We start from the raw sequence: 27,867 nt of genomic DNA on the forward strand, positions 1-27,867 counted from the left end.
CCCTCAGCGCATTTGGGCTCCATCTGGATGGTCGCTCTGGGCGGACATGTGAATCAGATCTCTAGTCTGCTCATGGCTTGACACATCCTGAAAACTGTGGGCTCAGGCCATAGCTGCCTCTCATCTCGCTATCTGGTAAGGACTTACGTACCCAGATGCAAATGTGTTCATTGTTGCCTTGATTCTTGTTTTGAAAGTCATTCTAGATCTAAAAACAGAAGTTTTTCTCTAAAAATAGTTCCCAATAAAACAAGAGCTAGAACCCCACACTCTGAGCTGATGCTTTACTGAAACTTTTACTCAATTTTCAGAGATGGAAACAGACCCTACTGGCCGTAGGTATGGCTCCAGCAGCTTGCAAGCTGGGATTTACAGAACAGTTAGGAATTTACCAGCAGCATTCCTTATACTATTACTATTACTTGCTAGTTCTGAGAAAGAACTCTGAGAAACCACTGTACATTTTAATAGCCTTTAGAATGAATAATCCACTAAGTCATTTAGCCACTCTGAATTCCTGTTTTCTTGTATGTAAAATGAGGAGAAAAATAATGCCTACCTCACAGGACAATTGTGAGGATGGAATGAGATCCTGGGGGTGGTGAGTGTTCTTTGCATTCACTGTAAGTATAAAAATACAAGTCTCTTGAATTCCCACAGCAGTTGCCATACGACTGGGTACATGGATAAACTAACTGACCAATTGAAATAAATCATTTCAATTTAGGTTCAACCTGTGGCCTTTGATTGACAGCCATCAAAATCAAGGTATGGTCAGCTGCCCAAACCTGTAACAACCGTGAAACCTGGACCAGCTACCACGGGAACCGAGATATTATTAGAAAAGCGTGGGGACGAGGGAACGGGGAAATGTGGTAGTGAAAGGGCACAGAGTTTCAGTTATGTAAGATGAATAAGTCCTAGAATTCTACTGTAGAGCACAGTGACCACAGTTAATACTATATTGTGTCTTTAAAAACTTGCTAAGGGGATAGATCTTATGTTAAGCGTTCTTGTCACACCTATATACACATAAGAAAATAATAACAACAGGGTGTAAGGAAACTTCTGGAATTTGTATATGACACAGATTGTGGCAATGGTCTCAAAACTCATCAAGTTGTAAATATTAAATATGCACAGCTTTTTGTAGGTCAATCATATCTTAATAAAGTGGTTTCTCTCAGGAAAGGACATGTGGGCAGCTCAGTCAGTTCAGCATCTGATTCTTGATTTCTGCTCAGGTCATGATCTCAGGGTCATGAGATCGAGCCCCGAGTCAGGCTCTGTGCTCAGTGTGGAGTCTGCTTGTCCCTCTCCCTCTCCCTCTGTCTTGCCCCTGTGCACACATGTGCACTCTCTCTCTCAAAAAAAAAAATAAAAATCTTTAAAAAAATAATAAAGTGGTTTTAAAACGAATGAAAAAAGAAAATTGTGTAGAAAAAAACAACATGGCAATACCACCTAAATTATGTATGCTAAATGAGATGTCTGGTTAAAATTGTGAAAACAGGGTGAAATAGATCAGGGATTCCCAATTCTGGCTGTCCACTGGGATCACCCGACCCCCCCCCCCCCCACAGTCACCTCAGGACTTAACTACAGCTCCCTGAGCCCGGCAAGCTCAGCACAGGCCTCCTGGCAGGCTCAGCCTGCCCAACACCGGCTGCCTGGCTGTCTGTCACCTTCAGTGACCTGAAACCCCCATCTTCAGCAGCAGCCCCTACTACGCTTGCAACTGTCTTGACACGGCGCTTCCCTCCAAACAAAAGGTATGCAGCTGCTCATCATACAAAACAGCTAAAAGCAGAGTTGTCCAACCTCCACCTGGATTCGCCGCCAGCAGTCCCCAGAGGACCCCTCGGGCTCCATGGACCCCAGGGTGAAAGCCAGTGGCCCAGGCCACTCTGCTGGATGCCCCCACATGGGCACAGGTGTGGAGCAAGGGGCCCTAGGGAGCCACGTCAGCACTGGAGTGCGGTGGAGCTGGCTTGTGGGCCACGTGCTCTTTGCCCTTCAGGGGTACGCCCATCCCTTAGGACCTGTGCAGCTCTTGTGTACCCTGGAGAAAGGTAACATAGAGAGGCCTGAGAAGCATTAAAGGTTCGCCACCAAACTCATCCTGCCCCTTATTTCTGGGCTTAGACTTGATTGCTGCAAGTCTTCTGTTACACCCACACTACTTTAGGGTCCTGTCTCTCCCTGGCGAAATCCTTGCAACACGAAACAGGAGTGTTGGGGAAAATATGCCAGACATAAAGCTAATCAGAAAAAGGTGAGGAGGAATATTACAGATGTTATTTATTACCTACAAGGGAAAAATCAAAATGCTCATAATTTTTACATATGCCCTCCACATGACATATTTCAAATGAATCTGGCCTTACGATTTTCAGTTTACAAAGTCAGTTTCTCCAACACTTATTCATTCAGTCCATATTTGATATTTTAAAAGTCCTAATGAAAAAGGAGCTTTGATGTGGCTTGCTCAGCCTAGACAGAGTTCAAATGTTAATCATTATTGAATTGTGCATAATGAGTATTCAGAGAGTGTGTGTGCCTGGGTCAGAGGGAACTCCGACAGTGGGTTAATATCTAGCATCTGAGTGTCAATGGGGCACTGGAAACCCAAACAAAAGGAAACCAGCATTCAGTGAATCCTCAGCCCCCGACTGTCCCAAGAAGTGTAGCAATATCTATCTGAAACGTGTTGTCGAGAGAGCTTCTCATACTTTGGTTCACACTGAATCTTGAATAAATGTACTATTTTATATTGTTGATTCATTTGCGTATTAAACAGATATTTATTTTGGTGATCGATCACTCCACATGCTAGATCCTAAGTCTTTACAATGAATAAAGTAGAGTCCAGAAGATAATAATAAAATAATGTCAGGCGCCTGGGTGGCTCAGTTGGTTGAGCGACTGCCTTCGGCTCAGGTCATGATCCTGGAGTCCCAGGATCGAGTCCCGCGTCGGGCTCCCTGCTCAGCGGGGAGTCTGCTTCTCCCTCTGACCCTCTTCCCTCTCGTGCTCTCTCTCTCTCATTCTCTCTCTCTCAAATAAATAAATAAAATCTTAAAAAAAATAAAATAAAATAAGATAATGTCATTAAACACCATAAACTCTAAAACAGGGGAAAAAACATTTGTGGGCTGAGTGAATAAAACGAACGAAGTGCCAGGTGATTCCAGGGGAGATACAAACTGCCTGGAAGGAGCAGGAAAGCAGTGCTCACTGAGCTAGGCTCCAAAGGACAGGCTGAACAGGACAGATAAAGTGTGACAGAGATGATCCAGGGAGGGGGGCGTGTCTGTCTCCTTGAAATTTTCTTCTCCCTCCTTTTCAGTCTCTAAATGAGGACATGCATGCAGAGCACTTAAGCACAGCGCCTGGCACAGAGAGAGTGCTCGATCAGGGCTGGTTCTTATTTCTACCGGAGACTGCTTTTTAGCCTCCTTTGCTTTTTCTTCTTTCTCTGTTCATCTCTAAAATGTTTTAGAGTTCAATTCTCAACATTCCTCTGGGTATTCTAGGCTCCAAAATCTTATCTCCTACCCAGATGGCTCTTCATTCCGTCCAGCTGCCTGTGCCTCTAACCCAGGCTGACCTGCCCAGGCCACCATGGGACCAGAGCCCAGCCGTCTGGCCTCGCACACACATGCTGCACCTCAATCATCTTGCAATCCTGCATTTGTAGATAGGGAATTGGACATCCCTCTTCTATTTCTGGCCTTCACCATCAAAACAGCCTCAACCGCTTCAGCTTGCCCCTCCCCGCTCCACCCCTGGACAACAGTACAGGTACTCTCTCTGGCTCCACCTCCTTTCCAGGGCCCCCATGAGCCACTGTGCCTTTCTTCAGCCTGTGCCCAAGGGGAGGGGTAGAGGTGGCAGGCAGAGAAATCCTGTGTATCTGCCCATAAGAAGCTTTATAGAAAGCTCCTCTTCAGGGGCGCCTGGGTGGCTCAGTCGGTTAAGCATCTGCCTTCGGCTCAGGTCATGATCTCAGGGTCCTGGGATTGAGCCCCACATCAGGCTCCCTGCTCAGTGGGGAGAAGGCTTCTCCCTTTGCTTGCTGCTCCCCCTACTTGTACAGATTCACTCTCTCTCTCTCAAAAATAAAATAAATAAAATCTTAAAAAAAAACAAAGAAAGAAAGAAAGCTCCTCCCTCATGTAGGCTACACATGGCCAAGTCCCAGACCCCCCCCCACCAAGCTGGGTGCCTTATCTCCACATCCTCCTGTGGTAGTGACAGTGGTAGAAACATGTGGAATGAGAAGACAAAGGGGTGGCATATGGAACCCTGGAGAGAACCAACATCTGAAAGGCAAAGCAGAGGGGAGGAGCCATGGAAAGACTGAGGAAGAGGAGTGAGACTGGAAAAATGCCTCAGAAGCCACAGGAAATATTCCATGGAGGAAATGGTTACTGTCAGAGAGAAGGAAAGTCCGAGAACGCAGGGAAAGAGCAATGGATGTGGCAAAGAGGATGTCAGAGATGACTGTGGAGACAGCAATTGCACTGGGCTTGCAACACACAGTGCCCAGAATAAACATGCACAAGGGATCCAGCAAGCTTGTAATAACACAGACAAGACAGAAGAGTGTGTCTTTTCTCTAATCATCCCCCAATTAAAGTCATAACAGATGATCATGTCCAGTTCTGATGTCATCATGTGCCAACTACCGTCTCTATTCTGACCTGCCCCACAACAGGCAAAACAACAAAGCAGAACTATGGCTCTCCTCTGCATTCACGTGTTTGGTTCGTCTCTCCCTAAATACAAGTTTTTAAAGTAATTGGTAGAGTCCGTCAGCAAATAGCTATAAATAGGCACTGTGTATATATAAAAAAAGAGAAACTAACCAAAAATATTCCTCTTCAGCCTGTGATTAAGATGATGAGCATGAACCAGGCTGGGTCGTCTGTTTTCTGGCGGGGGATGAAAGGAGAAAGCCTCCCCCGGCCCCCCCCCCCCCACATGGCATCTAGTGAAATCCCAACCGCAAAGCCTCATGGTCCAAAATGCCTTGCTGAAGGCCTCTCTCTTCCTGTGTTGTACTGTTCGTATTCCAGTGCGCAGGAAAGACGTGTCTAGGCTCTGAGCACATTTTTGGATAAGGTAGAAAAAAAGTGCTAATTTAATACTTTCGGAAGGGGGGCCCTGCCCATGGAATCAGCCTGTGATGGCTGTCAGGTGGGCCTGGCCTCTCTGGGCAGGTGGGTGATGCTGCCCTTCCTGACCCCGGGAGCTCAGGCTGGGGCGGCAGTGCCAACAATTACAGCGCAGAAAGCTCAAGCCAGTTGGCACTCTTCCGAGGACAGCCCTCCACAGCCCTGCTCCTCCACAGCCCAAAGCCCTGCATGTTATACAAACCCTGTAATCACCCAAATAAGGACCACAAGGTGCTGCCTGCCAAAGGCAAAAAAGCAAACATTTGAGACAGCTCTCTCTAGCCTCCCCTCGTTCTTGGCAGCAGCCCGGTTGAAACGAAGGATGTTTTATATTTTGAGACTATCAGGGTCTCCCATGAGCCAGCACTCAGAACACAGTCTCTCTTTCCAAGGAAAACTAGAAGCGCATGTGAGAAGGTAAGCAAAGATGGGGGTCTTTGCTCTGCAACTGATTTAGTGAGAATGAAGGGTCAAAGAGCTGCCACCAACTCCTCAGACCTACTTGGGAAGATCTGGTTCCAGAGAGCAACCGCCTTCAATGCTCACGAATTTGCAGATGCTGATATGAAGCTGACAGCTTGACTCGGGAGTCCAACAGACAAACATCCCGGGATTCCCGAAGCCCCAGTGTTCTCCCTGAAAACCCAGTGCTAACAGTCACACCCATAATCCCAAACGTGCTTCCTGAAGAGTGCTGGCTGCCAGGGACCCCACACACATTCGGGAAGTAGCTCACAGAGGGGGCAGCATCTGACCCGGTGCCGGCCACCCCAGTCTGGAGAGACACTCTCTCCCTATCGGTCATCTGCTCTCTACCTGAAGCCTGAAGCAGGTGGGAGGGACTTGACGCTAAGCATTGCTGTCACTTCTCTTTCCCCGGTACCAGTGTTAGCCCGCTCACATTAAGGGAAGATGGGCAGAGCTAAGCCCCACTTCTGAGACCTGCATATAGAAAACTAATTAATATACAGAGAAAAATAAGACAGAACTGAATTTTCCATCTGACTCAAGAATGCTGAGGATCAGGTAGATTTGGAAATGGAATGGAGGGGCCTCCTATCATATTGGGGATCTCATCTACTGCAGGATGGTAGTCTAGGCGAACAAAACCCCACAGAGCCAGAGTAAATTCTGAAAATACAGCTGATTGCTTTGATGCTGTCTTCTGGCTCTAGTATAGTGTGTCACATGGAAAATTTAAAAAGATACCCAGGGCAACTCCTACCCCCCTTACACCTTCTTCTTCTTTTCCTTCTTCTTCTTCCTTTTTGGAAAAGGAGCATTGTAAATAGGGAAGTAGGAGTATTTGCAACTGAACACTCCATGACAAACCTAGAGCTGGGCAGAAGCAAAGCAGGAAGCTGTCTACAGAGGGCTAGATAGTCACTGGCAATCTCGACTTCCCACCCACTATTTTGCCCGACCGTCTCTCTATGGGGCTGGAATTCCCAGCAAAAGCATTCCCCCTGAGCCGACTGAAGCGTTGCATTTACAAGGTATCATGTATGAAAACAACAAGAAGAAACCAACAAGAATGTTTTGAATACATGCTATGTGGAAAGAACTGTGCAAGGTGTCACGGGAATTACAGAAAACCATTAATTAATTAGGTTTTCTGAGGATGTGCCACGGTACAATGTTAGATATGAGAAAGTATCTTTACTTAGGAAGTTTATAGTTAACTGGAAGATAGATGTCGATAAAAGGCAATACGTGACGAGTGCCAAAGGAATGGCACACAACTGAAATAATTTAAGCATTAATTGAGCACCAAGCATTTGCAAGCCATGTGCAAAGGACTGTGGGGAGTGGCACAGAATTCCAGAGACAGCTTCCAGAGACTGCTTTCAGAGAAAGCTTCCTGGGAGAGGTGAGACTTGGGAACCAAGGCTGGCAGTGAAGGACTGTAGGATTCAGAGAGGTGGATGGAGAGGAAGAGTGTGCCCCAGGCAGAGGGAAGGAGCACGAGGCAGGACTCCCAAAATCTGTGCTGACTCTGGAGGACAGTGAGGCATCCTGGCTGGCTGCAGGGGGGACACAGTGAGAACAGTTTGGAAAGGATGGGTCCGATCAGTTCCCCCAAACTACAGAAGGGAGAACTTTTTTCAGCAGGTAATTGGAAACCAGTCACAACTTTTTGAGCAGAAACGAAAGGCACATTTTTAGAAAACTTCATCTCCAAGCTCATATGATGTGATTATTAAGTTTCTCAGATGACTCGATACTGGGAAAACATCACAGCTGGGAAAGACTGTCCACAGGAGAGGAGAGTCCACACTGCAAATGAGCAGGCTGGGTTAGGACAGCAGAAAACCCATCAAAGAGCCTCGACGGACAGGAACTGAAACTGGGAGACAGAGGGAAAGCCTAGGTGACCAACAGAGCAGGAGAAAAGGTGACTATTAGGTCTGGAATGGCACCACTGAACAAAGAAAGTGAGGGCAAGGCTGCTTTTTGAGGGGGATGGTGAACTAGGTTTAGACACACTGTGAGACACGAGCAATCGGACATGTCAGTGTAGACGCGGTGAGGGATTTACGGCAGGTGTGTTCCCAGCTCGCCTAACTTCTGTCGCATGGCGCACGGGGCCTGCCTCACCTGCTTTGTCTCCTCCCGCGGATCACGGTCCCACCGCGTTTCGTGGTCCCCCTTGCCGTTAGGTTGTGCCGGCACACTCCCAGGCAGCCCTGGGCCCAGAAAAGTCTCCTGTGCACAACTTTCCATGCAGACAAGCAGACCGGCATTGGTGGCTCATTAAACATGGCAGGGCCATGAGATGGAAGAAGCCATGGTTCCCCAAACACCACTTGGACAAGAGCTGTCTGGTGCTCAGGAATGCCCATTTTGTTCTCTACATGAATGAGAGATGCCTGTGTGAACTGGATTAGCACCTACTTTCGGTCTGCTCCAATAGTCGGCATTATCTTCACAAATCCATCCCTCCTCCAGCCTCATCACACGCCCCTCCCTCACGACTATGTTCCAGACGTGCTGATTTCTTCCGTTCTTTGGACACACTAGGCTCTGATGGTCTATACGGCCCTTCCCTGCGGCCGACATCTTTGCATTTGCTCTTCCCTCTGCCTGGAGGACTCTCTATGGCTCGTGGCCCAGCTAACTTCTTTTTCAGGTCTCAGACCAAATACTACTTCCTCAGAGTGCCTTTTTTCACCACCCAAATGAAATTCGGTCAACCCCTGTTCATCTTTCATAACCCATATTACAATTTGCAATTCTATATTTCTTTATTTACTATGTCTCCCTATAAAAGTATAAGATCCCCAAAAAGCAGGGACCGTGGCTGTTTTGTTGGCACTGTACTGTTCACCCAGTACCTCACACTCTGTAGGTATCTGATAAACAGCACCGAATAAGCGAATGCCTGGAGCTCCAAGGTTCTGATGAGACCTGAGAGTGATCTGAATGGGGACAAACAGGAGGAAGAGAGCATCCGGCTGAGACATAACTGTGGGAAATATACATTTGGGTATGGCACTGACATCTCAATTCACACCCCAGAGAGGGTCACTGCCAAAGAACACGGGGTAGGGCAACAATATGAGAATAATTAAGGAGCTGGTTGGTACAGGGTGAAGAATGTTAGAGCTCCTGGGAGGCCTCAGACATCACGTCGCCAGAGCTCCCCTTCGTGTAGATAAGGAAACAGAAGGTAAGTCCCTGACCCAGCTAGTTGGTGTCCAAGGCATGCAGCTCTGTAGCAGGTCCTACTAAAAAAGTCTGGATTCCTGGTTGCCTTGATAGCTGAGAGGGAACATAATTTTAAATTTGTGGCCAGGGAAAACCTGTGGTCCTACTGCTGGACCAAAGGGGCGTCTCGTGATGGACTTAGGTGAACCTGTATGTCCTAAGATCTTAACTCCAGGGTCCTTTCTCCTGAATGGCCAGAGAGGGGGAGCGGCTGCGTGGGAGCCTGAGGAAGAGACACCCACGTCCCATTTGGTTGTGTCTGTTCTCCTGAGAGTGCAGCCCTTATCTGGATGAGACGAAGAGCCTTCCTCAGAGAAGTAAGGAGCGGGCCTCTTGGGACCTGAAAAGAAGCATGCTCCCTTCCCCTGTGGGACTCCTCAGCTCTCATGGAGAGCATTTTCACTCACACATTGGAGCTGGAGCTCCAGTTCCGATGATTCACTGTAACACACTTCCCCCTGCGCTGGGGACACTTCTTGTATAAATACGATTAAATGAGCCTGTCAGTCCTCTGGTATCCTTTGAACACTTGAGAGAAAGCCGGCAGCTTACTGGGGCTTTTTCCAAAAGAAATATTTGCTACTAAAAAGTGATTTCCACACACATCCATGCCTCCCTTGATCAGGAGATAATTGCTGGGCCGTTAAAGTCGTCAGAGCTGGGGGCTGGCACAGATAAGTGGGCAAGCAGGAGCCGAGAATGCCCCTGGAGTCACACTAGCCCCGGCCCCCTCTGCTCTCGCAAGCTTCCCTGAGGTCAGAGCATCCAAGTTCCCACAGGCACAGTGCCGGTCTCCTTGGCTGGAGGGCTTGGATCAAACATCTGCTCCCCTGCTTGTGGCCGCCTCCCTACTTCATCCGGCCCACATCCCCTCTGGAGGTTCAAATGACGCAAGCTCTCCGGAGACTGGAATTCTTTCCCCATGGAATATAGTCATTTATTCATTATTTCAACGAATATTTGTACCCGACTAGGAACTGATTTCATTCCACTCGGTGACTACTTATTGAGCACCTATTATGTGTGGGGAACTGCTCCAGTATCACTCCCTGCGGGCAAGGAGCTCCGGCTCGAGTGACAGTCTGTTCCCTGTCTCAGCGCCCGGGTTCTTCCACCTGAGGGCAGTGGGCAGCACTGGTCAGGGCGCCTGGCAGTCCTGGGGAGTCAGGAGTATAAGCAGGATGCCTGAGAGGCTCTAAGACTCTTTGCCCAGTAATGTTTTGGGAATAAAAGAGAAATGTCCTTTAGTTTCAAGGAGCTCACATAAGATATAAGCAGCGTTAGACTCCTGCAAAAAGAAGCAAATACCAGGGGAGAGATTATCTCTCAGGATGAGTAATTGCTCATGCAGATGTGAGCAAAATACAGAGTGAAAAGCAAATGAGTGTTTCACTCCAACTCAAGGAGAATTCTTTTCATCAAAGCTAATTCATTCCTCCTTCCTTCCCTTGCTCCCCCCCTCCATGTCCTCCTACCACTGAGGGCAGAGGACTTGGTCATGTAGTCACCCGAGCGTCTCGTGAGGAAGAAAGCAGAGGGCAAGTCAGAGAGGTTGGGGGGGGGGGGGCGGTGCCTAACTTTCACGTGACTCAGCAGAAATCACAGAGCTACCCTGACTTGTCACACTGGGTGACACGACTCCTGGGAGGACAGGACAAGAGCGCAGAGGATCAGGGAAGTCTCTTGACACTGCAGATAATTAATACACTAAAACCAACAACCAAAGCACAAATGGAAGCTGTAATTACCCAAACGCTTTCCAAGAGTGGATCCTGGAGAGGAGGCAGAGAGGGGCAGTTTCTACTTGTGCAGGGGCTGGGGAAGGACTGGCCCTTCGGACGCCCCCCTGCTTCTGTGGGGCTCACTAGAGTCATCTGCCTGTCCCCCGACACCCTGCTCCCTCACCAGTCACCATCCAGCTCCACAGGCTCGGGTCCATGTTCACACCAGACACGATGCCCGTGGTACTTGCAAGGAAGGCTACAGAAGAGCAGTTCTCCATTGCTGTGAGCAAGGCAGTGCCAGAGACGCGTGGAGACGGAAGAATCTGGAATCCCAGCTCTGCCACTGCCGAGCTGTGCAGCCTTGGGCACAGGCTTCTAAGACTTACTTTACTTCTCTGTAAAACAGGAATAATACTACCACCTCCCTTCCTGGGGCTTCTGTGAGGACTAAAGGGCCCCAATGCAAAGTGCCGAGCCAGTGCCTGGCACAAAACAGAGGGAAAATATGGGAGCCGTTACTGTTCCTGTCATTGTTATTGTTATTATAAAATCTACTCTGGCCTCACCTTCTTTGCTAGGACCCTCCTGTGTCACTGAGGGACTTAAAGGAGACGGCAGTAACAAAACGAACCAGTGCTCAGAGCAAGTGAAAAATGACAACACAGTCACAGCGCCTGCGGCCATGTACAGCAATTTCATATCTGGGAGATGTCATGAGGCTGTTGATAAGCAAGATCAGCTTCTGCATGAGACGCACTGTACCAGTCACCACCAGGGAAATAATAACACCTTTTACAGTAAGAGCTAACACTCACTGAGATGGCCCCCTTCAGAAGCTTACAGGAAACAAAACACAGTTTCCGGATTGGCCCTCCTCCTCTGGATTCATTACAGTATTGATGCTTCCAACTTCTTTTATCCATGTAACTGGACTGTTGAAAATTTGTTTGTAGGTCCATGGAACCACCTCACATTGTTGCTTCACGGTAAATTCCCAGGCTGCCATCCCTCCTCACACTGTTCTTTGCGGACAGCTGTGAGCACAGCACTCTACATTTACCCCATTTCATTCCAGCCTGTTAGGTTTGCCTCATTATTCTCAACTGTCAGCTTCTCTTGGATCCCGACTTATCATCTGCTGTACTCACTACTGTCCATGGCTCTTATGGCATCTGGAATGCGTAAGTATGGCTTTGATAGCTTCTTCCAAGTCATGCCACAAGAAAATGGGTCATGGATCAGAAGCTAGACAAGATGTTGACTCAAAGCAGTAGGCACCCCTGAGAACTCTTTTTTCTTTTAAAGATTTATTTATTTATTTGAGAGAGAGAGAGAGAGACAGCAGGTGTATGAACTGTGGGGAGGGGCAGAGGGGGAGAGAGAGAGAGACTTAAGCAGATTCTGCACTAAGCGCTGAACCAACGTGGAGCTTGATATCATGACCTGAGCTGAAGTCGAGAGTCAGACGCTTAACTGACTGAGCCACCCAGGTGCCCCTCTCTGACAACTCTTAAGTCTTAAATCGTTCCATTTAAGACGTCACCAGCTCGCCGCACTTGCCATGCTTATTCCTCTACTCCCTACCACTCCCAATTAGCTCTTCTTCCTCTCACTCTCTTACAACTATGTCTGCGGTGTACACAGAAAGTGGGGCCATGAAGATGCGCAGCGGTTGAGGACAATAAAGTGAGCACAGAGTGTTCCATGGTGGGGTGTGGTGGGGGTGGGGGGCGGGGTGGGAAACAAGAGGGTGGTGGAAATGAGGCCAGTGAAAACTGTACTCTGGAAAACATTAAGCCAATGGACTTCAGAGCATCCAGTCTGTGGAGGGAGATAAAACAGAAATATTTGAGAGATTAAATAATTCAGTGCTGAGCCTGCTGTCCACACTGCACGTTCCTAACTGGCTGGTGGTACCTAGATTCTATCAGATAACACAACTTCATCAGTCGGCTTCCAGGTAGAGTTAGCCCCATGAAAGTGTCCTTCTATTAAAAAACGAACCCAGGCCAGCTCCATGGGGAACAGGCTCAGTGAAAACAGTATGTTTTCTTCTATAACCTGTTATCAAAGAGGCAGTGACTCCTCACTGGGGAAAAGCAAGTGTTTCGAACCAGAAGAAGCCTAAGCCCAGAGTTTGGAGTGCAGACCTTTCTAGGACTTCCGGCTGGCCCCCACCCTTCTGGAACCAACGTAAGGAGGAGCATCTTATTTTCAAAGCCCTTTAAATATCTGAGGAACCTGAAGATGCCAAAGGGGTGGAGATCCCAACGATTTGGACCCGCTTCCAAAGAGATCCTCAGAAGTGGCCTTGAGCGAGGCAAAGAGACATAATAAAGCAAATCTAAGAAGTGAGGGGATGAGAACAAAATAACCTTTCCCACATACTTAAAAAAATCCTTAATTATTATTCAGCCATAAAAAAGAATGAAATCTTGCCATTTGCCATGACATGGATGGAGCTAGAGAGTATAATGCTAAGTGAAATAAGTCAGAAAAAGACAAAATACCTTATGATTTCACTCATATGTGGGAATTTAGGAAATAAAACAAACGAGCAAAGGGAAAAAAGAGAGAGGCAAACCAAGAAACAGACTTTTTAAAAATGTGTCAGAGAGAGAGAGAGCGAGCGGGCACAAGCAGGGGGAGTGGCAGGCAGAGGGAGAAGCAGGCTCCCCGCTGAGCAGGGAGCCCAATGTGGGATGAGATCCCAGGACCCTGGGATCATGACCTGAGCCAAAGGCAGACGCTTAACCGACTGAGCCACCCAGGCATCCCCCAAGAAACAGACTCTTAACTATAGAGAACAAACTGATGGTTACCAGAGGGGAGGCAGGTAGGGGGATGGGTGAAACAGGTGGTGGGGATTAAGGAGGGCACTCATCGTGATGAGCACTGGGTGTTATACGGAAGTGATGAATCACTAATATATTGTACACCTGAAACTAATATTACACTGTATGTTAACTAACTGGAGTTTAAATAAAAACTTTAAAAAAATCCTTAATTATAAAACAACCCAAGCACACACAGAAAAGTAGACCAAATAGCATAATATAATAGCATAATACCAAGGTACCCAACACCCAACTGGAACCATTATCCACTTTTGGCCAATTTTCTATCTTTCCCTGCCTTTCCCTGCTCCCCACATTGTTCTAAAGGAAATCCCAGCCATCATAACATTTGATCTATAAACATTTCAGTATATATTTATAAAAGACAAGAGTTCTTTAAAAAAACAATAATCACAATACTATTATCACATTAATAATGATTTAGCGAGCAAAGAGGAGCAATGTTTCCTAGAACATTGACAATAATTCCCCAATGGCTTCACATATGCAGTTCTATGGTCTGAATGTTTACGTCCCCTCCAAATTCATATGTTGCAATCCTAACCCCCAAAGATGATGGTAGTCGGGGGTGGGATGCTTAAGTCATGAGGGTGGAGGCCTCATGGGTGGATTAGTGCTTTGTAAAAGAAGCTCCAGAGGGATCTCTTCCCTCTCCACCATGTGAGGACATAGCAAGAAGGCATCAGCTATGCATCAGGAAGTGTGCCCTCAGCCGGCTGTAATGATGCTGGTACCTTGAACTTGGACTTCCGAGCCACCAGAACTGCAAGAAATCAATCTCTGTTGTCTATAAGCTACCTAGACTGTGGTATTTTGTTCTGGCACCCTGAACAGACAAAGACATCCATCCAGTCTGCCTTTGCATGGTTTTTAAAACGCTTTTCTAATGAGGCCTGCACTTACCTCCTGGGTGGCTGGAGGGACATTGTCCTAGTGCACGTAGCTGGCTCAGGACAGCCCCGTATGCTCACAGAGCTCATCCTGTACTGGGTGGAGTAAGATTCATTTCATGTTGCATTTACACCTCCCAGCACAGAGAAGTACTCCTATTAAAGTATTTCCCTGATTTCCAGAGCCACAGGCAGCTTCAGAAAGCCAAACAAATCATTTTGAAGGCCACAAGGGACAAATCTCACTTCAGCCTTCACGCCTGCTCAGCACTCAGCATTGGCTGATGCCCCTGCCCTCTTTGCAGTGTCACTGGAGGGAACCACGGAGGGAACCGTGGCCCTCTCTGCTTGGGCCAATGATGCCCTGGCTGACATTTCTGTTGGACATAGAGGGAGGTGGGGCACACAGGAAGGCATCAATGAATGTTAGCAATTCCACTTGGCCTGCTTTTGACTTTCTCAACTAGTCAGAGCTAAATGTGAATGAGCGCTGAAGGCTTCCATCTCAGGTAACGGATGTGCAACACAGCCACGTGTAAATTACAAACCACCCTTCCAGGCGCCGAGGGGAGAGGGATACAAAGATGAATGGACAGATGGCCAGGTGCCTGTCTTTGAAAGGTTTGGAATCTAATGAAAATGTGCATGCATAAGCCTGTCATAACGGGCTAGAGGTACAGAGAAAATGCTGAGGGGCACCAAGGGAGAAGCAATTAGTGCTTAATTCTGCCAGGGAAGGTGGTGGGGGTACTGGCTGGCCAGGCCTTACCAAGGAAGGTTGTGTTTGAACTGGATCTCAAGTGATTCGCCAGATTTCTGCAGGCAGAGGAAGGCAAGGAAGGGCAGCCGAGGCAAGAGGAGCAGCATGACGAAGAGCACGGAGGCAGGAAGGCATGTGGCACATCTGGGGACAGGAAGAACACAGGAGCGCTGAGCACGAGAGCCAGGAGAGGGCAGGGTCAGGAGATGGGGCTAGGTGGCGTGGCTGGGCCTCCAGCCCAGCTCTCTTCTGGAGCGGGCACTGGGGGCTCACCGAGGGACTCTCAGCAGGCAAATGACTCTAGCGGGGAGGATTTCTCCACCTTTCATATAGATCATGGTGACTCTCTCCTATGTCTACACTGAAGGCCAGTGCCATGGTGGAGCTGGAAGAAGTGAGGAGCAAACAAGGAGACAGATTAGCATGGAGCACGTTCGGGGAGGAGGGTAGGGGCTGTCAGGTCTGGCTGCATCAGTAGCACCTCTTGCCATACAGCTGGCACCGAGAGATCCATGCTGCAGTCAGGCTGAGGCCAGCCGGAGTCCCAGGACCAGGCTGGACACCAGGCAGGAGCAACTCTGCAGCTGTTTGGTACAAGGCATCTGGCCACTCGCTGCCCATCAGCCTTCACCCCTGCTCTAATAACCATGCCCTCTATCACCCTGCCCACGAGACCTGGGGCCTGCCTTGCTCTCCCGACAGCAGGCCTATGGGCCTGGCCCTAAACCCCATCCCATGGACACATTCCTTAAGGTACATGCCTGCTTACTTGGCCCTCCGATTTTGGCTGGCCCTAGGAGCCCCAGTCTCAGAAAACAATCAGAGGCAACTGAATGTCGGCAGAAGAGACGGACTGCATGAGCAGGGCCCATCTTTGGGCCCTTCTCATCAAACCTTGGTCCCATGGCCCAGCATGGTGAGCACCCCACTAGACCCTTGATTTAGCAGAGTGGCCCGCTTGTTATCCCAGAAGAAAAGGCACTGCTCCGCCTGCTTATCCTTAGCAAACTTAGTGCTCATCATCTCTATTCACATCTCAAGCTTCCTGCCACCCGCATGCCTCACTGCTCCCCTCCGATCTCCCTGCCAAGGCAGAATGCTCATTTGTCTTCTCTTCGAGGGCTCAGAGGAGGACCGTCATTTCTCTTCTGGGGACAAGCACAGACAGAGCTTGTTATGTAGGGAGTCAGGACAGAAGGGGAAAAAAAGAATGGACGTGATTAAATTAAAATCTCCAACCAGCATTCTGATGCCGTGTATTTCCAGTACCACTGCTCTAAGTGTTTCTGGGAGAACTCAGTTGTGCAAAGACAGGTAGAAGCAGCATAGTGAAAACTCCTCTTGGCTTTGAACACAAAAACGAAGTCAGTGCCTGTGAGTTATTTGTTTCTCATCTGCTTTGGAAAGAGGTTGTCTAGAGAGTCTGGAAGCCTACATTCCATTTCAGAAAGCAGACCAGATTTCTGCTGACAGCCAGTTTGGCAGGGGGTAGCTTTTGCCTGGTTTTGCCATGTGAGCTCATTTTCTGGGGGACACTCTACCCGGTTCTATTTCTAGATGCCAACAGAGCTGCACCTTCAATCACGGAACTGTAATTAGCACTAAAAGGCTTTTGCAAGTTTACTTAGGACCTGTTTTCAGAAAACACAAGGCCCTCCTGCAGCAGTGAGAGCTGCTGGGAACTACCTTAGCTCGACATCTTCAACTGGGACCCATACTCAGCCTTCCCGTGCTTCGGGAGTTGCAGGAACGTTCAACCACTGACTCCCATGTTCAGTTGAGTCAGAAAGTGATGGTGGTTGGATTTCTCCCCAGCTCTCAAAGGCCTTGAACCTTTGACTTAGTGCTGTTTGCATCGTTCAACTCCCTGCTCCGAAGGCTTCACACAACTTAACAACTTAGCAATACAAGAAGAGTCAGGCAAATTTCTGTGAAAGATTCAGGTCCTCAAGGGTTGGATTAAGTTAAAAATTTGAAAAAGATGTCTGGAGCTGTTGGGGTGATCAGCTGAGGGCTCCCCTTCCTTGTGGGAGCAGCAGGAGCATGATGCGGGAGCTCCACCTGACATGGATCGGCCCACTGCCACCTCTGTTATATTAGGTTCTACCTGTCCACACAGACTGCACTTTTTTTGAAGTTAGCATCCATATATTATGCTTGCCTTGCCCACATTTCCCAGCAGAGCAAAACAACGGTGCTCAGTAATATTTGCTGATTAAGTAACTGAGGACACACAGTGATAGGCTAGAACTTTTGTGGTGGTGGGGGGGGAGGGGAGCCTGTTCTCTTGGTTAGTGGGATTCTGTTCTGGGTAGTGAAACTGGTCCCCTCATTCCCTCCCTGAGAACAGAAATTCTATCAAGAGAACACAATCAAACTAGCAATACAAACTAGGAGGACCCTAAAATCCAACCTAGGAGGCCACTAAAGAGTTAATTCAGTTTGGATAAGAGAATTATGAGGCAAGGCTATACGGATTACACACAATGGATTTATAACACAAGATTTTTTTTTTTTAAAGGACAAAAGTAGTGACTGGGGACATTTCAGATGAAGAAATAACCATGTTAACCTCGCTGCTTTTTAAACATTTGCATCTGTGAATTGCAGAGGCTCAACAGAAAGCAGATTGCCTATATCCACTGAAAGCCGTTCTGGCATGAGAAATTTCTCTTGCATAAAGCAAAACAGATGTGTGAGGGGGAAAAGCAAACTCTCTATGGGTGTATCAACGTTTGGAATTATATCGTTATCTTGAGAACTATATATTGTGAGAAGCAATGAATACAGAAACTTGACCATATTATGTCCCTGAAAACTCAATACAGAAAGCAGAAACGTAGTCTCTGGAAAATACTCATTATTAATGCAGATAAAAAGCCTAACAATATATTCACATGTCATCCACAGTGTTTTTTTGTTTTTGTTTTTGTTTTTTAAACTGGAAGGATATCTGCCAACAGAACTAACCTTGTACCAGAGATGACACATCCAGAATTTTTGGCCAAGTGCTGCCTGGAAGACATGAATTCGGATCCACTTGGCTTTTGAAGTGATTAGAAAAAGTGCCACATCCTTGTGAGCAGTAAAGAGTACACCAGGGTCAGACGCATATGTGTCTGTGTATTGGGATCCCCAAGCTAATCAGTTTGGAAATAGGAAAGTGCTCAAAGGCTAGCCCCCCTCAAGGTGTGGGGTATTTACGACATTTACAGGGCAGGAGGCAAGTGCTTGGCTGTCTGCTAGGTCCTGGGAAGTGCACAAGTGAAGCAGAGACAAGAGCACAGGCAGTGGTCTGGGAAGGAAAGCACAGGGTCCAGGAGGGCAGGCCCAGGTGGTGTAGGAGAGGAGTCTTCACAGTGGGCAAGAGGAGAGCGCAGACAAACTCCTCAGGGAGCAAGTCCGAAATCAGGCTGGGGAAGTTGTTCAAGGAAACTTCAAATTTGATGTACAGGTAAAATAAATAAGTAAATAAAACATATATTATATATACGTAACAGATTGGGAATGGCAATAGACCAGTCAAGATCAAATTGGTAGAAACGAATGCTAGTATGATTAAAATAACCCCAAATATTTGATATGGTCTTAGTACAGAAACCAAGTCAAAGTAACATTCTGTTCCAACACACACCACACACACACACACACACACACACATATGCACACAATTAGATGTAGCCTAAGATGCAGCTTAGAGGGCTCAGGATCATCCTGGGCACCCCTCTTTGATGATGGTAATAGGTTTATAAATTATGAGTGTACATAAAAGAAATAAGTAAATATATTTCTACCAATAGCTTTTCTCCTCTTGAGAAATACACAAAATTTTAAGTTTTATTTAATTACACAAATTAAATTTCAGATAGTTTCTACATGAAGCCACACAGCACAGCATTTATTTATCACTTAAGAAAAGCCCACAGCAGTGATGTGTACTCTAAAATAACAGAGTCACACAGTACAATACGAATCTCTACAGTTTCTCATTTTGTATTTGTTATGAGTATCAGTAAAAGAGTTGTTTATTTTCTCCTGACTTCACTAAGTATAATATATTTTCTGCAATTGTATTCTGATGCAGGTTTCTTGAAAAGCAGAGTGTTTCTACGAAAACTTTCGCAGGCTGAAATAGCATAAATTGAAGAAGTAATTACCGCTAATTTATATGGAAAAATTTTTCAGCGTTCCATGCTCAAAATATAACCTCTCAGGCTTTTCTGATACCTTTGGGCACATCTTGCTAATGATGTATGAAATAAATCACAATAAAGCACAGATGCTCACAGACAGAGCTCAAAGCTATATGACAGCCGGATGCTTGAGATGCTGAGTGTGGCTCCTGGGGAAGGAGCTTGGCAGCACCACTCTCAACGTCTGTTGCCTGGGGTGGGGGTGGGGGGCACTGCCTGTTTGAGAGCTCGCTGCAAAACAAATGCAAAATGCTATTCTCCATTTTCACCTTTCTTCATAAAAGTGAAAATCCTCTTTGGATGTCTTTTGGTTGCCGAAAACAGGTACCAAGGTGCGTTTTGGTAAAAGTGAAAGGTGCAACAGGAACTTTTTTGAAAAGTAAGGGATATCTGTATTTAAACCTGCTGTAGTGAGGGGAAAAAAGGATCATAAAACACAAGTATCAAACACTCTCCAATAAATCACTTGGAGAGCAATCCACTGAAATAGAATGAGCTCTGAACATGGGTTAGATGAATAAACAAAGGCTCCACATTGCAAAAGGCCGATGGAGTGTTCACATTTAATTTCGTGACCACTTCCTCTATTTCACTGATTGGCAGCATAGTTGGAGATGTCTGTAGGCCCACTGCTTCTGAAGGAAAATCTACAGAGCAAAAATGTATGCTGAAAATCTACAGAGCAAAAATGTTCATTGTTAATGAAAGGCACTGGTATCTGAACTTAATAATCAGATGCCATTTCCATTTGGAGTCTATATAATTTTTCAACATGACAGATACTTAAACAAATCAGGTTGAAATTATACATAACTCAGTGTGTAGGTTTCAACTGTGATTAATCTCTTTTTACATGTACATGTGCAATCTCTTATGGAATATTCTTAAAAGCAACCTAATAAGGAAGAAGAACTTGTGGTTCCAGAGGGATCCTCGATGAAGCAGTGAGGAGATATTAAATCAGTCCCCCTGGGTTGCTTTGAGCTCGCTGCCCCTGTACCAGGCCATAGTGCCTTTACTCATGTTCTCCCCACTGGGCACGCCCTTGCCCTTCTTTTAAGGCCCAGTTAAAACCCAATCTGTTTCAAAATCTTCTGAGAACTCATTTAGGAATAGTCCTCTCCTCATGCAATATCTCACCTCTTCTTTATTTTCTCTGTTTCTCATTTGGCTCTTCAGTAGCCATGGTTGTGTATTATTAGTTATTTTGAAATACGTCTACATTTTAGTTCCCTGATTCATTTATATGCTCTTTGAGGATAAGGAACTCTAGGTTATACTCTTCCTGCCCCTATTGCAACCTTCAAAGTGTGGTCCTGGTACCATTAGAATTGCCTAGTTGTTTGACCAAAATACAGCTTCAGAGATCCTTAAGGTATATGGAAGGAGGGCCTAGCAAGCTGCATTTGTAACATGCTGCCCAGGTGAATCTTAGATTCACCAGATACAAGAACTAGGGGAGTGCTGTGAACATAATCAGTACCACGAAGTATTTGTTGAATATATAGAGGAACACAAAAGACCCCAAGCCAAACCAAAATAACAACAAAAACAAACAAACAAACCATGTGTAAAACTAAAGGTCCTAGGCACTCAGGCCAGTCTGGAAAATACAGAAAATTATTTTCCTGAAGATATTCATTTCCTGTAGATTTTTCCGGTACAAATTTTTGTCAGGACAACATTTCCAGTTCAGGAGCTATCTTGTACTCTCACTAGACTGTGAAGCGCTAAAGGGCATGTTCTTCATTATTCTAATGCTTATGGGACCTTGCAAAGAAGCATGACACAACTGATAAAGGAGCCGAATTCTTCAGCATGGTCCTCTGATTCTGCCTCTGAAAGCCCTCTGTCTGGTTCCCTGAAAACATTTCCCTTCCTTGTGTGGCTCTCCATCCCACCCACCCCACCCTCACCCACAGTTTTCTGGGCCCTGGGTCTCCAGGTGTCATTTCAAGGTCAAACAGAACCACACTTTGGGCAACTGGGGTTGGCTGAATTCTAAATCCATGCCCTTTGCCCCCCCTTGGTGTTACCCCCACTGTTTATGTGACTTACATGGCAAAAGGGACTCTGCAGATATGATGCTTATTAATCAGTGACCTCAATAGGGAGATTATCTGCGTAGCCTACCCTAATCCCAAGCCTTTTGAAAACAGAGTTTTCTCTGGCTCAGAGCACAAAAGTCAGAGAGATTACAGAAGGATTTCAGGAAAAGGAAGGTTCTTGCTGGCTATGAGAGGGAGGGGGGTCACCGGGCAAAGACCTGAGAACAGCCTCTGGAAACCAGGAGCAGTCCCTGCAGAGAGAACAGGGATCTCAGTCCTATAAGCACGAGCAGCTGAATCCTGCCAACAACCCGACCGAGCAGGGCAGCGGCCCCGGCCCCGAGCTGCCAGGTGAGAGTGCAGCCTGACTGACGGCCTGCTTGCCGCCCTGTGAGAGCCGGCCCCGAGAACCTGGCTGAGCAATAGGAGAGGAACACAGGAGCCCTCTGGCAATCTCTACAGCAGTCCTCTACTTGCCTCTCAACTCCAGCTCCGTCCGTTCTCCACTTGCAGAGACAAAGAATGGGCATTAGTAGAGGAAAACTAAACAGGAGGGGTGGCTATTATCGTTGTTGTCTTTGGTCACTGACCCATTCAGCCAATGGCTCCACCTCTCTCTCCCCCATTGGTGCTGCCCTCCCTGGGCCCACACAGCATCAAAACTTCCAGAAGGTTTGCCCCTCTGCCAGGGCCTGAAGCTTTTGGCAAAACCCTCTATATCTGAGCTAGATCACTGATGCTCCCAGGACCCCAGCTGGCTTTAACACAAACAATCAGAAATATAAATACAGACCCTGCAGAACACCCACACACAGACCTGGAGCAACCAGCAGGTGCGCCTTTAAGAATTAGATAACGTGACTGGCATAAAATGAACTTGAACTGAAATGAGTTGAATTAAGATCCCTGACACACAACTACGGCTGCAGGCCTTGAGCAACTGGGGCTGAGAGAGCCATGATCCTGGATGCTTGTCCTGGGACCTGAGATAAAGAGCAGATGAAAGCTCCCACGTCTAAGGTTCAGCCTTACCCAAGCTACACGGTGCTCAGCAGAATGGCACTCGAGTATCCGGCTCTTTGGACGCTTCATTCCTCCTTCCAGAAATCCTACTTTCCTTGTTTAAATCAAATGAACCTATCCAACAAACTGCTCTTAGAGAGAAGGGAAATGATTTTCAAGTGCCTTGCTTGATCCCTGAGCAGAGCTAATCCCCACCAACCGCCCCCCGCCCCCGCCGCCTTTTTCCTTAAGCAACTTTGCTCAATCCTCATGGAGGGGTTCACTTTATTCTTTCTGCTTTGCACTGAGTAGCTATTTATATGACCCCCTACCCCCCTACTCCCTCCAGCTCTATGGGGGAAGGGTTACATCCCATTTATCTTTGTGTCTCCCCAGGCCTGCCCAGGGAACACTTAGGACATGTTTAAGGAGTTCACTCTGAGCACTGAGTTGGACTTACACTTGAGATTTCCTTTGCTGTCAGGTTTCGGGTAGGGGCTTAAGATCCTTGATACTGGGAAATTAGGGCCGGGCAGCCATTGTAGCCCACCCCTGAGGTCCTCCAACCCAGGAAGCTGCAGAGAAGGGGAGGAGAAGGAAGCTCCAGATGGAGAGGAGGGAGTGCCAACCTTGCTTCCTGCCCTTCAGCCAGCAGCAAGCAGACTTGCTTCTCTAATTTGATCTTTTCTCTGCTTTGGCCAAGGCTGAGTGCATTCCCCATAGAGCAAGAGTGAAACAATGCAGTTGCTGTTTCAAAGCAGAGAAAAAGAGTGGTGGTGGGAAAATGTGAAGCATTTTCCTTCATTTATTTTTGTAAAAATATGTTATGGGAAGAAGTAGACAAGAAGACAAAATATGCAGTATATTCTGAACCATGAAGGAAAGACACTTTCTATAGTCCTTTAAAATCTTTCATACTATAGCTAATCATTTATTGACTCGCTCAGCAAACTCTGCATACACTGTAACTGGGGCATGCCTCTCTTTGCGCAACTCGTGGATGTGCCTGGCTCCTAAACCAGAGGGTCTCCGGGGCAGGGACTTGCTGCCGATCAACCTCACGCCCTGACGCCTAGCACAGTGCCTGGAGGACAGCAAGAGCTCAGAGCATGGTGGTTGGCCAGGCCCAGGGATTGAAGAGGGGCAGCAGATGTAGAGAGGGGCAGAGTCTTGGGGCCAGGGGGCCAAGTACTTCCAGGAGGAGAGGATAATGAACACTGACAAGTGTCAGGGAAGAAGGCCAAGTCAGCTTACCCTGAAAAGGAGCCAAAGGCTGTGGAAATTAGGAGGCCACTGGTAACCTAGGGGATGTTTGGGGAAGAAGGCAGATTGCAATTGGGTAAAAAGCAAATGGAAGAAACACTGAATGATGGACACAAATAAACATTTTATCCTATTTTATTTTTTAAGATTTTATTTATTTATTCAACAGAGAGAGCGAGAGAGCACAAGCAGGGGGAGCAACAGAGGGAGACAGAGAAGCAGGCTTCCCGCAGAGCAGAGAGCCTGACATGGGACTCGATCCTGGGACCCTGAGATCACGACCTGAGTCAAAGGCAGACGCTTAAGCATCTGAGCCATCCAGGTGCCCCACAAATAAAACATTTTAAAAAAGTCATCTAAATTTACATTGTGACGTGACTGGTAAAATAAACTACAGAATACTATGCGGCAGTTAAAAGAATAAAGTAGAGCCACCCATGGTTTCTCAACCTCAGCATTACTCACATTTTGGGTGGACAATTCTTTTTTTTTTTTTAGAAGATTTATTTATTTGAGAGAGAGAGAGAGAACGTGCATGTGTGCGCACAAGTGGTGGAGGGGGCAAGAGGGAGAGGGAGAGAGAATCTCAAGCAGACACTACACTGAGCACAAAGCCTGATGCGGGGCTTGATCCCATGACCCTGAGATCATGACCTGAGCTGAAACCAAGAGTCAGACACTTACCCAACTGAGCCACCCAGGCGCCGCTGGGTGGACAATTCTTTGTTGTGGGCTGTCTTGCGCATTGCAGGATGTTTAGCAGCATCCTTGGCTTCTACCTACGAGATGCCAGTAGCATCACCACCCAGGCCGTGACCACCAAAAATGTCTCCAGAAATTGCCAAATGTCCCTTGAGAAGCAAAACTGCCCCTAGTTGAGAACCACTGCTCTACATGTACTGACTGGGAAAGATCTCCCAGGCAGATCGTTGAGTGGAAAACATGTCACAAAAAAGTACATTTTACATGGCACCATTTACATGGAAAAAGTATTCTATACACACACACACACAATATCCATATTATATAAGTACGTACCTAGAGCGTGTAGAAGGACAAAACTATAAGCAGTGGTCATCTCTGGGGAGCAGAGTAGGGTAGGGAGTCACAGTGGATTTTGACTTTATTTGTACTGTTTGTGTTTTTAAAAAAAGAAAATGGAAATGTACCCGGTGGGAAAATTAGTTTGTCAGTGAATGGAAACTGAAGATATGGAGAAAGTACTTGTTCATTACTCCCTGACAAACTTCAGAGAGGAAGAAAAAGGTGGCCAGAAGGAGGCAGAATGGAAGGAAGGAATTCTTGGGATGTGGGAAAATTGAGCTAAATTCAGTCAAGTTACAATTGTGGACAAAGCATTATGAAGAGAGGGGTGTGTAACTTCTAGAATGCTTCCACTTACTAGCTCAAGATTTCAATACTGCTTTGCCAGCACTGACTTTCCCACTACAGTTAAATATGCATGAAATGACAGAATTCCTCTTTGTTTTTCCACTGCATGTTTCTTTAATTTGTGTTTCTTTGGTTTGTGTACCACTTTCTGTAACGAGAGTGCTGATGCCACTAAGGAAACTGTCACTCTTCCGAGTTGGAAAGACCTGAGAATAAAATCTCCCTTTGCCTTGTGTTTGGTCTGGCATATGGCTGAGTACACTGCAGGAGTGTATTTGTTTTTCATTAATTTGTTTGTCATTTTTCTCCATGATCTATGGAACATTTATTTCCCCTGAAGCAGAAGGATCTGAAATGTCAGAGGTTTCTCTTGGTTTTGCTGGGGCAATGAATTGTGGAGAAAAAGAAATTTTTCTTATATGCTGTTTGATTGTGGAAGGAGACATTTTGTGACCTTTTGCTATTTTACAGTGATAATGAATTTCCTGACAAACCTGGAAACTTTGGGCTTCTTTATTGAAATAATAAGGTTTGAGGAATAACTTTGACCTGTACCTTTGTACAATTAATCAAATACAGATTTTGGAAAAATTGATGAGTTTGGTCTTTACCGAGACACTCTAATTTGTTTCTGTCACTGTGGCAGTACACAGGTCTATACCACATAAAAACATCAAACAATTAACTACAGACCCAAGTCCCTGAACAGAGATTTACACACATGTGGTGGGAGGGGGCCTAGGTTCAGGGACTTCTAGCCTGATCACTGTTTGCTTTGTTTCCTTTTTCTTTTCTCTTCTCTTCCTTCTCTTTTTAATTGCAAGAGTAATACAAACTTGTAGAAAACCTGGCCTACACTGAACAGAATGAAAAAGATAATAGGAAATCATCCATAACCTCATTCTCCAAAGGTAATGGACCATCACACCATTTTGGTCTGCTCCTTCTAATCCTGTTTTGGTGCCTGTAATTTATAATTGAGATGATACTGCATATAAAATTTTATATTCTGTGCTTTTTTTTCCTCCTAAATATCGCATATGATGTTTTGTTTGTGATCTCTAAACACTTTAGAGGAAAACTACACTGAGTCCTTAGGATGTTCTAAATAAAGGCTGCAATTCATGGGGGAAAAGAAGGAATAGATATTTTTTTTTCTTTTTCTTTTTTTTTAAGATTTTTCTTTATTTGAGAGAGAGAGAGCGCGCGCGTGCAAGCACAAACAGGGGGAGAAGCAGGCAGAGGCAAAGGGAGAAGCAGAGTCCCTGCTGAGCAGGGAGCCGGACTTGGGGCTCGATCCCAGGACTCTGGGATCATGACCTGTGCCAAAGGCAGACGCTCAACTGACTGAGCCACCCAGGTACCCCAGGAATAGATCTTCTTGGCAATATTTTAGGAATATCAGATTCTCCCACTGTCCCCCTGCATGTGTTAAGATCTGGATCCAAAAGTACATTAAAAGGATTATTCACCACGACCAAGTGGGATTTATCCCTGGGCTGCAAGGTTGGTTCAACATCTGCAAATCAATCAATGTGATACAGTACATTAATAAAAGAAAGAACAAGAACCATATGATCCTCTCAATAGATGCAGAAAAAGCATTTGACAAAGTACAGTATCCTTTCTTGATTAAAACTCTTCAGAGTATAGGGATAGAAGGTACATACCTCAATATCATAAAAGCCATCTATGAAAAACCCACAGTGAATATCATTCTCAATGGGGAAAAACTGAGAGCTTTCCCCCTAAGGTCAGGAACGCGGTAGGGATGTCCACTATCACCACTGCTATTCAACATAGTACTAGAAGTCCTAGCCACAGCAATCAGACAACAAAAAGAAACCAAAGGCATCCAAATAGGCAAAGAGGAAGTCAAACTCTCACTCTTTGCAGATGATATGATACTTTATGTGGAAAACCCAAAAGACTCCACCCCAAAACTGCTAGAACTCATACAGGAATTCAGTAAAGTGGCAGGATATAAAATCAAGGCACAGAAATCAGTGGCATTCTTAAACACCAACAAGACAGAAGAAAGAGAAATTAAGGAGATGATCCCATTTACAATAGCACCCAAAACCATAAGATACCTAACCAAAGAGGCAAAGAATCTGTACTCAGAAAACTATAAAATACTCTTGAAAGAAATTGAGGAAGACACAAAGAAATGGAAAAACGTTCCATGCTCATGGATTGGAAGAACAAATATTGTGAAGATGTCAATGCTACCTAGAGCAATCTACACATTCAATGCAATCCCTATCAAAATACCATCCACTTTTTTCAAAGAAATGGAATAATCCTAAAATTTGTATGGAACTAGAAAAGACCCTGAATAGCCAGAGAAATGTTGAAAAAGAAAAGGAAAGCTGGTGGCATCACAATTCCAGACTTCAAGCTCTATTACAAAGCTGTCATCATCAAGACAGTATGATACTGGCACAAAAACAGACACATAGATCAGTGGAACAGAATAGAGAGCCCAGAAATGGACCCTCAACTCTATGGTCAACTAATCTTCGACAAAGCAAGAAAGAATGTCCAATGGAAAAAAGATAGTCTCTTCAACAAATGGTGTTGGGAAAATTGGACAGCCACATGCAGAAGAATGAAACTGGACCATTTCCTTACACCACACACAAAAATAGACTCAAAATGGATGAAAGACCTAAATGAGAGACAGATCCATCAAAAATCCATCAAAATCCTAGAGGAGAACACAGGCAGCAACCTCTTCCACCTCAGCCGCAGCAACTTCTTCCTAGAAACACTGCCAAAGGCAAGGGAAGCAAGGGCAAAAATGAACTATTGGGACTTCATCAAGATAAAAAGCTTTTGCACAGCAA

The 27,867-nt window shown here is 46.1% G+C and overlaps 1 protein-coding gene across 2 annotated transcripts in view; it reads right to left on the reverse strand.

Moving 5' to 3' along the window:
- ARSB (arylsulfatase B) overlaps positions 1-27,867 on the reverse strand; it is a 167,053-nt gene that overhangs the window by 15,492 nt on the left and 123,694 nt on the right. Inside the window, exon 7 of one of the 2 annotated variants that reach the window (XM_027606027.2) lies at positions 15,130-15,264. The exons of the other annotated variant lie outside the window; for it this stretch is intronic. Within the exon in view, the coding sequence (XP_027461828.1) occupies positions 15,130-15,264 (135 nt within the window). The remainder of the gene's footprint in view (positions 1-15,129; positions 15,265-27,867) is intronic. 2 annotated transcript variants of the gene reach the window in all.

This window comes from Zalophus californianus, chromosome 5, assembly GCF_009762305.2.
Source record: "Zalophus californianus isolate mZalCal1 chromosome 5, mZalCal1.pri.v2, whole genome shotgun sequence".
Taxonomy (NCBI): domain Eukaryota; kingdom Metazoa; phylum Chordata; class Mammalia; order Carnivora; family Otariidae; genus Zalophus; species Zalophus californianus.